The sequence below is a fragment of the Sinohyriopsis cumingii genome, chromosome 18 (assembly GCF_028554795.1).
Source record: "Sinohyriopsis cumingii isolate HCF-2022 chromosome 18, ASM2855479v2, whole genome shotgun sequence".
Taxonomy (NCBI): Eukaryota; Metazoa; Mollusca; class Bivalvia; order Unionida; family Unionidae; genus Sinohyriopsis; species Sinohyriopsis cumingii.
The window spans coordinates 59406907-59421450 of NC_142978.1; the positions used below are offsets into that span (position 1 = coordinate 59406907).

A 14544-nucleotide genomic window follows, 5' to 3' on the forward strand; every position below is an offset into this window, starting at 1 on the left:
TGTAAAGGTTGGCAGGTCTGGTATTCTGTCTAAAACTAAATTTACTGAACTGAAACCATCAGTTTATTTTAGTCGTACCATGATCAAAACATCTGACTTCTAGAACCTAGACCCTTAAGGTTGCTCTATTACCAAGTGCAAGTCACCCACAAAGTTTAGACAGGGAACATTTGTAGAATAAACAACAAATGCTTGACAATATATACACATGGATGCTAAAGTTATCACCATGTTAAGTTTCTTCCATCAAGATATACCTGACAATATATACACATGGATGCCTAAGTTATCACCATGTCAAGCTTCCATCAAGATATACCTGACAATATGTACACATGGATGCCTAAGTTATCACCATGTCAAGCTTCCATCAAGATATACTTGACAATATATACACATACATGCCAACCCCTGGTGAGGAAAAAGTGTAATCCAAGTGGTCAAAAAGAGTAATCCGAGCAGAAAAAGTAATTCACATATAACACGATAAAAATTCAATAAGCATATGTAGAAAATGATTTATTTATCCTTCTGGACTTTTAATGTCAATTATTGCTTCAAGTTTTCATATATAACACTCTGCATTTTCAAAAATTAATGGGCTTTAATGTTGCATTTCAAAACACTTTGTACCAGCCGAGACAATGAATGTTTTGCACACCAGTAGAGCACTAAGTGCTGGGTTACAAAGCCTGGATCTGAATTCAGTTTTGTTTTTGTTAACAATACTGAACAATCTTTCAGTCAGCATTAGAATGGTAAAGAACCAATATTCCTTTCATAACCTGACAAAGAAGAGGAAATTTATATCTTACATTTAATGGGTCTTTTAGCTGGGAAATAAGCTGAAAAAAATCAACTCTGTCCGTATGAAGTACATTGTCAGGTAGAGTGCCAACTTGATATTTCAAGAGTTCTTCTAATTTATCAGCAGCCTTTCCAGCAGCATGGTGCATCATATGACAGACAACCTGATATGAACAATGATGGAGACATTTTTCAAAATATAGAATGTAACTCCTTGATGAATTCCAGTCATCACTGATGCTGCATCAGCTGAAAACTCCATACAGTTCTGCCAACTTATGTTTATTCAAAGCATTATCAAGCAAATAATACAAATATTTTCTCCAGTGGAATCTACTGTTAATTCTGGTAATGAAAGAAGAGCACTCTGACTTTGCCCTTTTCGTTGTCAAAGTCTTTACACAGACTTGGGTACAATATTTTGTCATAATCACTTCTCCTGTCTGTCACAATACTAAACCATAAATGGCTCAATTTTCATGGCTTCTGCAATTTTAAGTGAAGTGTCTTCTGCTAAACACCTAACAATATTAGATGATTTTGTTCGTGCACAAAATATTTTCTGCAATTTTGAAATTGGGAAACATCCATTTGAAAAAAGGACCAATGTAGTTGTCTACTGCTATGAGCAGTCCATGTTCTCTTAAGAACTTGGTAGATAATACCTCTGCATTTATAGAATTTGTGTCCACACTTAAGTTATGCTGTAAAAAAGAAGTTACCTTGGTACTGGAGTTAGTAAAATGAGCTAATTCAAGGTTTCTTTGTTTTACAAACATGACCAGTATTAAAATCCTTTCCACATAGCCTGCAAGGGGCGTGAAGCTGCCCTAGAATGGAATGCTGTATTGTGCAATTCATGTATTCATCTCTGAATTGGTTTTTCATGTTTTCCTAATCCATCTGTGAAATTATCAGAAAAATATTTTTGCTCTAACACATGCATCAACTAGAATAAATCTGACTTGACTTTTAGCACGAAATACCTGCAGACTGGTTCTGTACCACATAAGAATTAGAACAAAGAATCTGCGAGCAAAGATTAAAAGTTAGAAAACCAGTCTGTTCTCTCTTCACTAAGCCATACAGTTGCTATAAATAGAAACTGAGGTCAAAAGTAGAAACCAGCATGTTTCTTGGAAATAGGTCAACTGCTATAAATAGAACATAACATTGTTAGGAAGGTGCATGCAAGTCTTCAGACAAGTATACTCTTATGTAGTAGTTACATAGAAGCCATCTTTTCTATAATACAGTCTGTGGAATTAATGGGATGTTAACAAAAATGAGAAAACAAACTATTTATTTTTTTGGGAGGGGGATATACCAAAAATGCGTAATCCAAATACAGTTTCGTGTAAGGTGTAATTTAGTGTGAAAAAAGCGTAATGGTTGGCATGTATGTATACACATGGATGCCAAAGTTATCACTATGTCAAGCTTTGTTCAAAGATGTGACTGATAATAAATACATGGTAACTAAAACTAATGATGAAATTTTTGTTTTTACATTATACCTCATGTACACAGGAAAACAGCTCCCAATCATAAACTGTCATGTGGTAGGCCATCTCCTTTGAACTCATCAGCTCTAATGTACTAAGTGACCCCAAAGAGGGTCCATCCTGCTCTGGCAACGGTGTCTGCAATAAAAATTAATAAATGATTTCTAACGTCTTATTTCAAGTTCTTGGCCTTTTAAAACATTATAATTTGAGTGAAACTGCATGTTCTGCCAGGGTGAGGACAGGCCAGGGCACCAAAGGTTTATTCAACTTTGAGCATGTTAAGTGTACTAAATTGAGATCAAGCCAGACTGCAAGCCAGGCTACATTTATTTCTGCTTCTACAGACAGGGTCCTGGATACTCAGGGGCTGATTTCATAAAAAAAAGGGACAAAATCAAAGCAATTTATTTTCGTTCATTCAATCACAGTTAACCTCTTCATTGGATAAACAGGCTTAGCAAACTTTTAGATGACAAACTGTCTGCGTCAATTTAAGAAGGTCAGAGTGTAATCAATATGAATTTTAGCCTTGTACTTTAATTCAGGAACTAAAAAACAAAATCACAATGACTTAAATACTCAATGGCTCTCAATTCCCCACCAACATCTAATGATTATTTTTGTGGGGGGTGTTGTGTTTGGCAATGGAATCTACACCAATATATTTTAGGGAGAAAAAGTTTGCAACTGGGAATAACATTTTTAAGTGTAAATTGATCAACTTGGAACTTCCGCATGACTCTGAAATATTTTACTTTGCAACTGACCTATGTTCAGGTCATGAAGGGCTATAAAAGAATCCCTACTGTTTTTAGACATGTTGTCCCAAACAATAAAGCCTATCTGTGAACTGAACCCCTTTATTAAATGTTTGTATAGTTAGGGACCCCATAAAGTTGTAAACTGAGTCCCCTTACAGCACTTTTGTATGGTCATAGAATGTTTGTATAGTTAGGGACTCCATAAATCTGTATACTGATCCCCTCAAGGAATGTCTGTATGATCAAGGGATTCCATAAAAGTGAATATTGAATCCCTTTATTGAATGTTTGTATGGTGAAGGATCCCATCAGCTGTATACTGAACCCTATTATAGCAGTTTGTATGGTCGTGGCTCTCATAAAACAGTATACTGAACCCTATTATAGCAGTTTGTGTGGTCATGACACTCATAAAACAGTATACTGAACCCTATTATAGCAGTTTGTGTGGTCATGACACTCATAAAACAGTATACTGAACCCTATTATAGCAGTTTGTGTGGTCATGACACTCATAAAACAGTATACTGAATCCATGTAAGCTTACTGAATGTTTGTATGGTCATGCGCAACTGCAATTACTACTTAATTTATTTTTGTTCCTGAATACAACAGCAATATCATTTTGCATCATTACATGTTCTAATATCATATAATCTTAATTACATGACAGGTGATTATGAGATGGCATTTTATACAGTACACTTGTGTGGCTTCAATCAACAAGTTATAATTATGAAGCAGTGTACAAACAACTAGGAGAGATGAAAATGATTTATTTTTGGCCTAAATGATACAAACCAGTGCATCCAGATGTTCCCTAGGAGTAATAAAAAGTCGACTGTTGATTCCCAATCCTGATGTTATACACATGTCGTTCTCTTTGAACACCCGCCTCTCTGTTTGAAAGGTAAAATAGAGTATGTTATTAGAAAGATAGAGCCATGTTTGTGAATTAAAAATATAATTTAGATCCATTCATATACCTTGAAGTAATAGTATCACTTCATTGCAGTCCAAGAAAAAGACAGAGTAAACAATAATCCATTCATGGCAATACTAAGGACTCATTCCCATATCCACAAAAATATAATATATCAAAAAAAATAAGTTTCACAAAAACATTCCAAATTCAAATTAATACCCCAAAAAATAGATGAAATTCTGACTTTTTTCCTTTCAAGTGCAGATTTAACTTTATTCTCATTTTAACAGCTGTTCCGAGTTTAGTGACATATCAGCACAAGACTAGAGTTAAGGCTATGGCAGTATAGTGTCTTTGATAGAGACATGCTGGTAGCTTGTCTGAAATGGATTCAAACTTGCAACCCACTAACTGTAAGGCTGGCACATGAAGGCAAAAAAAGAGTTTCTGGTTGGCTGACCACCCCTGTTTCTCACTGTTGACCCTAGCACTTTTTCTCCCCATGGTAAAAAAAAAATCATCACGATATATATAAAATTTTAAAAAAAGAAAACAACCTACCTTAATATTGTAACCAATACAACTGGAAACATGTTTTTTATTTGATTAACCACTATGCCACTTTTTAAGAATAATAAAACCGTCATTTAACTTCCTTTAAGTATGTGTGAAATGTTTTATTCTTTGTTTAATTGTTTTCTTTTCCATTCCATTCTTAATTATTTACTTTACTTCTAGCAATTTAACAATTTTCCATGCTCAAACTAAATGCATTCAGCGTTGCTTGATAGCTTTGCCAAACACAGCAAAGTGACAAAATGAGTTACATTACCTCCAGTGGACTTAACCTCACAGAGTACAAGGTCATCTCCAAGGCAAAGCTTGTCTCTAGCATGGTACACAATTTCCTGAACAGTGGAATCCATTGGGAGTCGTAGAGTGCTGTATGTATGATCAGCACAATACACCTTGAAGATATCTAACAAAAAATAAAACAGTGTACTGTTTTACTGATTCCTACAAAGGCTGATGAAGGATATACCGTTTGTGCTTGCATACAAGACATATCCAATTGCACAGATGTAGATCTGCCATCGCATAATGCATTGGCAGATCTGGTCTATGCAATCTGTCATGGCTAATCAGTAGAACAACATGGACCCTGATAGGCCAGTATATATGTGATGGCAGATCAGGTTCTATGTTCTTAGAAGTTTTAACAGACTTATATGCAAATATACACGGTTCAATCAAGAATATTTAGTACACAAGGACTTTGCAAAAATAATTGGTTTCTGAATGGCCTGAATTAAAACACACTGAATATACACAGTGATAGGGAGCTGACAGTGTGGTGTTAAGTGTTGGGTCCTGTGTATAACCCTCTAATCCTGCTGTGCAGATTGCTAAGGTAGAGTAACAACTGCTTTGCACCTCTTGGGTCATATGTCTAGTTCCTTTATTTGAATTTTACATAAAGAACTGGCGGTTCCACTAGCAAAAACTGAATAATGGCATCATTCTTGACCATGTCCACCATCATTATATCCCACTAAAGAGAACAAGGGTTTCTTTTGTCAGACTTTAAAACAAATTTAAAAAATTATAAAGCAGATGTCTGAATGTTAAACAGGAATGAAAAACAAGGTTTCATAAGAAAGGGAGAAAAGGCTTCAACTGTCAAAGCATATACAAGTACAAAAGCTTATGACCTATTGTAATATTATGCCAATGTTCTGTTTAGTTAAGCAATGTATGCAGAACACCTGACTGAAACGCAAATACAGTGTGACCCACTATAACACAATGGCTGGAGTCCAGATAACCCAGGGGTGGGCAAACTACCGCCTGTGGACTGCATGCGGCCCACCAAGGGCTTTCATGCGGCCCACCAAGGGTTTTCATGCGGCCTAGGAACAAGTCATCATTCGCACTGACTCTGTTTATGTTACTCTGTTTATCAAATAAATGTGCTTCATTTGAAGTTTAAGTTTAAGTTTTCAAATATTAACAACATATTAACAACTGAAAATTAATTAGATATTATTTAGAAAAAAACTTTTGTTTTTGCTATTTCAAATATTAATTATTTTACTTAACGAACTATGCGGCCCGCGACAAGGTGTAAATTTGTGTATGCTGCACTTGCACTGGAAAGTTTGCCCACCTCTGAGATAACCTGACCATGTTATGCGCCAAACATTGATAAAACAAACCTTGTCAGCCGAAGAAAATATTCCTCGAAAATTGTGTGGGGTGGTTAATAAAATCAGGTGCTAAAATACGTTTTTGATTAATGGAAGGCAAAACTAGTCTGAAATTTACTTGTATATTGACAACTTACATTTGTGCAGTATACTGCATAATGCATTATGTACTGTACATATATATGGAAATTCCATGAATTTAAATATAGATCACGTTTTAAAATTCATGTACCAGTCACGACTGTTTAGAAAACACACATAACACATACAAAATGATGGTAGTTCGCATTTGATCCCATTGTCAAGAAACAAATGTCACTAAACAATTCACTATATTTATTGTTACCATGGCTTTAGTTATTTACATGCTACATGTACGCATACTTTAATTGGCCCAGGTTTTGGGCAGGTGGTGACAGCTATCACCTTGCCAATGCTACCCAGGGGATGGGGCTAGGATGAGACTATTCATAGAGAAATGAAAACATGTTAACAAATAATTTTTAAGAAAAAACATCTTTGTGAAATGCCTACCTTCAACTAACTTCTCAGCCAGATATCTATGGTTTCAAAAGATTGAAAATTTAGCTTGCGTTTTATGCTGTTGGCAGTGATCGTTAGCATAAACCTTTTTTCTGCAAATATGAAACTTTCACAACAGAACAAACATGTTCCAATCTCTTTGAAAAGTGCAACAATCCATCAGATTCCATTGCTTTTATTTGAAGTTTGGTGCTGACTTCCTTTGATGAATGATTGTTTGTTTTTATTTACGACTGATGAAGAGTGTTATTGAAGTCACTGCTAAATGCCAACTTTGGAAGACCCAACAAATGCCCATTTTATTATTGTATGGGCAACATCAAATAATTGTAGAACACTGAGACTAAAAGATTTTTTTTAATTTGCTTAGTATTTATACAGAACTGTTGTCGCTTCAAAAGGTAATCAATTTGTTTTTAAGTTTAAGCAAAACTAATTTTTTCTGGGTACATTAAAACAAAGAATTAGCCATTGTTTGGTCGACTGTAACAGCTACTGCCTTCAGAGGTTGCTCACTTGTAGCAAGTCTGGTAGCATGACTATCTGAGTGTATCACAGCATACAGTGCTCAGGCCAGATGTCAGCTTAAGTGAATTATGATATAATAATGCACTGTCAAGATGGTTAGTCAATATGCAAAAAGGATTTGTTTATGCAATAACATATTCCAGTGAATTTTATATCCAGGTTTGCAGCTTCCTTTCATGGTGCCTTAGGATTTATTAACTCTGAACCCAAGACTGTATGATCAGGTTTAAACAACCATCAATGCTGTCACAACAAAACATTTCCAGATGGTATATTTTGTCTCCAAAAAGGAAAAGAAACACCCACAATTTGAGACATTGGAGAATCCAGCACAATCCCTGAATAAACCCTTAACAAATTATATTTTTGCAATTTTAAGAAGAAAAAAGTGTTTTTTTTTGTTTATGAGAAAAATACATGAATATAAAATTTCAGGAGTCATGCCCTGATCTTCTTTTATTAGAATTCATTTGCAATCTCTTCCCTAAAATGATAATAAACTTTTTACATTATTATCTGTAATTGTTAGAAGAAATTTTTTTTTTTTCGTGTAAAAGAAAAATACATGCATATGAAATTTTGGGAGCCACATCACAATCATGTTATATCCAAAGTCATGTCATAAAGGAGTGTGCTATTGCAGAATCACACTACTATTCCCACTGCCATAGCAACTGGAAACATTATACACTACTCCCTCACTATAAGGCTAATATGGTTATGGATCCAATTTCATTAAGAGGTAGTAAAATTATATGTATCATGTACTTCATTATAAACTAGCACAAGGCAGTATGCTCTGCAACTCCCATGGACAGTTTTATAATGAGGGATTAAACCATATCATGTACTTCATTATAAACCAGCACAAGGCAGCATGCTCTGCAACTCCCATGGACAGCATTATAATGAGGGATTACACCATATCATGTACTTCATTATAAACCAGCAAAAGGCAGTATGCTCTACAACTCCCATGGACAGCATTATAATGAGGGATTACACCATATCATGTACTTCATTATAAACTAGTACAAGGTAGTATGCTCTGCAACTTCCATGGAGAAGCATTATAATGAGGGATTACACCATATCATGTACTTCATTATAAGACAGTCTCATTATAAATTGATATAATCTGGTTCCCATGGCCACCATTATAATGAAGGAGTATATCATATCAAGTACTTCATTATAAGGCAGCCTCCCTATAAACTGATATACTCTGGCTATCACTGATATATTTATAATGAGTACTGTACTACCACCATCTTCTTAATCACATGATATATTTATAATGAGTACTGTACTATCACCATCTTCTTAATCACATGATAGATTTATAATGAATACTGTACTACCACCATCTTCTTAATCACATGATAGATTTATAATGAGTACTGTACTACCACCATCTTCTTAATCACATGATAGAATTATAATGAATACTGTACTACCACCATCTTCTTAATCACATGATAGATTTATAATGAGTACTTTACTATCACCATCTTCTTAATCACATGATAGATTTATAATGAATACTGTACTACCACCATCTTCTTAATCACATGCAAAATAAATGAGTCATGACTAGGGCAAATTAAGAAACTATTACTTTCATCTGTGGGCTTGATGGGTTGCCTTTTTTTCTTCTCTTCAGGTGTCTTGTTTTGATTCTTTTTCTTTGCCAAGGGTTTCTCATGAGCTGGGGACTCACTGCAATCAAGACAAAAACATATGTAGCTAACATCGCATAGAGTTGACACAAGATAGGACAACTTTACATCAATATCAATCAGTAACATTTGATGAGGACCAAACTGTCCAATTTCTAAGGAATCCTAGCATGCTTGGAGATTTTTTTTTTCCCCATAAAAAATTGTCTAGCATCACAAAATCCTGGTGGCAACATAGTTTGCTTGTTGGGGCTCAATCAACTAGATATTTTATATTAGAATTTTAGCTGGTAACTGGTAAATGTGATTATATAAACCACACTCCCTCAATTAACTAGGTATTTTGTACTGGAATTTTAGCTGGTAGCTGGTAAATGAGGTTATATAAACCACACTCCCCAAAAACATTTTCTCTCTTTGTACACCAGCATAAAGATTCTTCATCAAGTTCACATATTTAAAAAAAAACATGTGTCTCACAGGATAAAAGTTGATACATTCAAAACAGAATCTGTTCTACTGTCAGTGGACTTTAGCATGATATGTACTCTTGAATATAGGTCCAACCATCAGAAATTATATACAAGTATAGTAGGCGTGTCCTGTATACATGACACAATACCTCCTTTTTTCTGCAATTTGTTCAATAGGTGAATGCCATTCTCTAATGATGGGTTTGATGTTACCAAGCTTATCTCTTGAGTTTCATTCTACTTATTTTACCATGTACATAGGAATGCTGATTTATATATCACCCGAAGTCAGTATATGGAATGTTTATAATCATAAAATATAGGTCATAGTATATAGGTCATAGTAATCTGATTTTGGAATGGTGACCGTACTGGATGTCCAATTTTTGCCCATTTTCATCTGGTACCAACTAGATATCGTAAGAAATTTTCTGCTGAAAACCCAATGCCAATACAATTTCTGTTCAGTACTGAGTAGCGATACCAAGATTTTCAAGAAGGTGACCATAGTAGCCATCAGACAGCTTTCAGTTTCATAAAGAACCAAATAAACATCATAAGAATTATTTTAGTGAAAGATGGATGCTGTGGCAGCTATATTGGATGCCTGGACAGTACCATTTCTCTTTAGGACCAACTAGACCAGACATCCAGGACACAGGCCAAATAAGCAATTTAAAAAGCAACACCCTATGATGTAAATAAGTTGATAAAACCAGTTTGTGGGCCAACTCTGGTTCATGGATCCTAGGTTGCACATAGCTGAACTAGACCTTTGGTTGAATTTATGTGTAAAGTTTCATGGCAATCCTTCAAGTAGTTTAGGAGTTAGCACTGTATTTTCATCAAAATAGTTTTGATAATATTAGTTTAACCAGTTTTTAAAATTCCAACATAAATTATTCAAAATATTCAAAATTTGAATATAAAAAAAAATATTCAAAACAAAATGTATAGTAATATTGAAATATGGGGCCAAAATATATATAGGACCAAACTGTCTTAGGGCTGAAACATCCAGGGCCAAAATGTCTTAAGGATGAAACATTCATGAGCCAAAGTGTCAGTAAATTGTTAGGTAAAACACCCAATGTTGATATGACCATCCATTAGAAGGCAGTGCTAAAAGAAATTAGATAGCCTGACACCTGGAACCCTTCTAATTTTAGATTAGGCCTGTCCTGTATTCTAAGTAAGGTGCCCAACAGGCAGGTCAGAAAAAATATAATTTGCCTGAGTAAGCCTTGATCACGCTGATGAAATGTGTAAGTGTATTTTCAAGATGTTGACATACCTGCCATAACATGATACAATCTAAATTAGATCACCACTGTCCTATGTAAAATTGAGATTGAAGCATGGCATGTCATGCTAAATTATGATTCCATACTCCTAAACCTCCCGACACAGTCATGTTTGGAGAAAACACAATTGTCAGTAATATTAAAAAAATATTGTAAAAAGAAACAAAACAAAACAAACCCACCACTTTCAGTATATGCCTGTTCCATGCACCATGTACAAATGGTAAACATTAAAGACTGGAGCTGATGTAGAACTATATCTTTGGCAGTTTAAATAGTGGCAATTAAAGACAAAATGATCAGGCATAAACCTACAATTTCATATATTACTTAACTGGTTGACAAAAAAGCTAGTGAGATGTGTTTGAAGGCTGCAGTGGGTGAGCCCATTGTGCTAATTTGCATAGGTAGGTTCATGAATTGGAACAACCCATTATAGGTAACTCAAAAAGATGCTAGATGTGTTTACAAGAACAAATGTTTTACATATTATTGCCTTGAATTACAATGTTTAAGCCATATGTATTATATTTTGGACAAGTTTGTGAATAGTGGAAATGTTTCTGTTGAAATGTTTCTGCATATATAGAATGCAAAACATGACCGTTTCAGTTGTTGGAATAGTTTTGAAGTGTAATTCATTTTTAAGCCAATTCAGGTTAGCTATCAGTAAAGCCAAACAAAAATAAATTTTAGAACCCTTGGTTGACAGAGTTTTACTTCATGAAGCATGCCAGTGTAGCGATGAACACTAGTGACACTTGCATTACCTTCAAAACCTTTAAACTCTATTGAATTTATATTTGAATTGTAGCTATTGTGTGACAATATTAAAGGGCAAATTTTGGGCATGTGGAAATTGGAGTCAGAGGTTGTGTAATTTCAGTCAGAGCTTGTGAGTTTATTTACATCACCAGTCTGGGCTTGTGTCTAAAAAAAACATTCTTTGAGCACTGGAACGTGTAGTGTTTCCCAAATTTTCAACATAGTGGAAGTGCAAGTGGCACCATTTTCATTTAGGATCAACGAGACATCATAAGAAGTCTTCTGGAAAAGCCCCATAGCAATATTTATTTTTGTTCAGGAAAAGTGAGAACAAGATTTTCAAGATGGCCACTGTGGTGGCCAAATTGGACATCAGATCAGTACCATTTTCATTCAGGACCAACTAGATATGATAATAAGTCTTTCAGTGAATCTCCATGTTGATATGACAGCCATTCGGGAGGAACTGCAATAACATGATTTTCAAAATGGCCCCTGAAGTGACCATAGTGGATGCCCAACAGGCACCATTTTTATTTATGACTAACTACAATATGGGATAAATGCATGCATAATGTTTCATGACCATGCTCAATGAAGTTTCTTAGGAGTAACAATGAAAAACTTGTGCAAACAGATGGACAACAGACCATCCCATAAACTTCTCTGGTCTGTGACTAGCAGAGATAAAAATGAAGGAAAATTTGGTCAAAGATTGATGAGGAGTGAGCTATGCCTTGTAATCAAGAAAATGAACAGTCAGACAAATGTACACACCCACAAAACAACATTGCTTCCAGGAGTGCTATATTATCAGCAATTCTGTGGTCTCTAATCCAAACAATACAGGATCATTTGGTAACACCTGATTATAACAATTACTTAATTAATTTTAATAAATAAAAGTAACAAGACTTAATCAAATATATGTGCCAAGAAATTCTTTGGGAGACAGAGTTTTACTAGTACTGAAAAACAATATCTGAAATGTGAACAAGTGTTAAGATACTTATTTTCTCTTTGCAAAGTACTAAAAATATTAAAGTTGTGAACAAGAGACAATATCATCTTTAGAATATTACCTTTCTTTCCATTCTAAAATATTTTCTATTGCATCCAGATCTTCTCTCAGAGACGGATAAGCTACGAGGTCATCAAGAATAGAGTTGTGAAGCTCCTGTAAAAAATAAAGAAATTTATTTAAATTATGACCATTCATTCAAACATTTTTAAATATCAGTCAGAGAGCATATATCTGAACTATCTCCGCATTCTTTATTTAGAAACCTTGGTGCCAACTGAAATACAAATTTAATGACAGAGGTCAATGTTTAATGTAACTTATGTTAACAAATGCTGTAAATGCTTGTGGAAGGCATGAATTGACATGAATCCTATATGAATTACTGTGACAGTATGAAAAGATCCCATATTAAATGTAATCACCATGAAGGTATGAAGAAATAAAACCATATTAAATGTAATTACCATCTGGGTATGAAAAGTGCCCATATTAAATGTAATTACCATGAAGGTATGAAAAAAACCCATACCAAATGTAATTACATCAAGGTATGAAAAGTGACCATATTAAATGTAACTGAAGGTATATAAAAGCCCATATTAAATACAATTACCAAGAATGTATGAAAAGACCCCATATTAATTGCTGTGAAGGTACGAAAAGATCCCATATATAAAAAAAGAATTACTGTGAATGTAAAAATAATTAAAAACCAAACACCCTTTCAAAACATACATCTTAAAAAAATCTTTTCAATCTTCAAAGAGAGTTTAATGAGATAATCTGTATTAGTATTTAAGTTCATTTCAAAAGAAATGCAGTCCTGAAATGAATTTAATGTGTTTGTCCTATCCACTCAAGTTACAGCTCATTACAAACTTGGAATTTACAATACGTTGTAAATATCTAAAGACAGATTTGATTACTGAAACTCTGCAACTGTCTGTAGATCAATGTAAATACTCAATACAACTTTAGATCAATGTAAATACTCAGTAAAAATGCCTGTGCATCAGTATAAATACAGTGTAATTGCCCTTTGATCAATGTAAATACTCAATAAAAATGCCTGTACATCAATGTAAATACAGTGTAATTGCCCTTTGATCAATGTAAATACTCAGTAAAAATGCCTGTACATCAATGTAAATACAGTGTAATTGCCCTTTGATCAATGTAAATACTCAATAAAAATGCCTGTACATCAATGTAAATACAGTGTAATTGCCCTTTGATCAGTGTAAATACTCAGTAAAAATGCCTGTACATCAATGTAAATACAGTGTAATTGCCCTTTGATCAATGTAAATACTCGGTAAAAATGCTTGTACATCAATGTAAATACAGTGTAATTGCCCTTTGATCAATGTAAATACTCAAGATCTGTAGAACAATGTAAATACTCAATCAACTGTCTGCAGATCAATGTAAATACTCAATGTCTATAGATCAATGTAAATACTCAGTGTAATTGTCTGTAGATCACACAAATGCTCAGTGCAACTATCTATAGATCAATGTAAATACTCAGTGCAACTGCCTGTAGATCAATGAAAATGCTCAATACAACTGTCTACAGATCAATGAAAATGCTCAATACAACTGTCTACAGATCAATGAAAATGCTAAATGCAACTGTCTGCAGATCAATGTAAATACTAAGTGTCCGTAGATAAATGTATATACTCAGTGTCTGTTGATTAATGTAAATACTCAAGTCAACTGTCTGTGGATCAACATAAATACTCAGTGCAATAGTCTGTATATCAATGTAGATACTCAATGCAAATGTCTGTAGGTAATGAAAACACTCATTGCAACTGTCTGTAGATCAATGTAAATATCAAGTGTCTGAAGATAAATGTAAGTGTCTTTTGATCAGTGTAAATACTCAGAACAATTGTCTGTAAATCAATGTAAATACTCAAGGCAACTGTATGCAGATTAATGTAAATACTCAATGCAACTGTTTGCAGGTCAATGTAAATATTCAATGCAACTATCTGGACAACAATGAAAA

At 34.2% G+C, this 14544-nt stretch overlaps 1 protein-coding gene across 2 annotated transcripts in view; it reads right to left on the minus strand.

Moving 5' to 3' along the window:
* Nucleotides 1-14544, minus strand: part of LOC149776746 (rap guanine nucleotide exchange factor 4-like) — a 272232-nt gene that overhangs the window by 30277 nt on the left and 227411 nt on the right. For both annotated transcript variants that reach the window (XM_089941417.1, XM_089941418.1), the window contains 5 exons: nucleotides 12583-12677; nucleotides 8898-8998; nucleotides 4834-4980; nucleotides 3878-3975; nucleotides 2325-2450 (listed from right to left, as the gene is read on the minus strand). In XM_089941417.1, the coding sequence (XP_089797543.1) occupies nucleotides 2325-2450; nucleotides 3878-3975; nucleotides 4834-4980; nucleotides 8898-8998; nucleotides 12583-12677 (567 nt within the window). The remainder of the gene's footprint in view (nucleotides 1-2324; nucleotides 2451-3877; nucleotides 3976-4833; nucleotides 4981-8897; nucleotides 8999-12582; nucleotides 12678-14544) is intronic.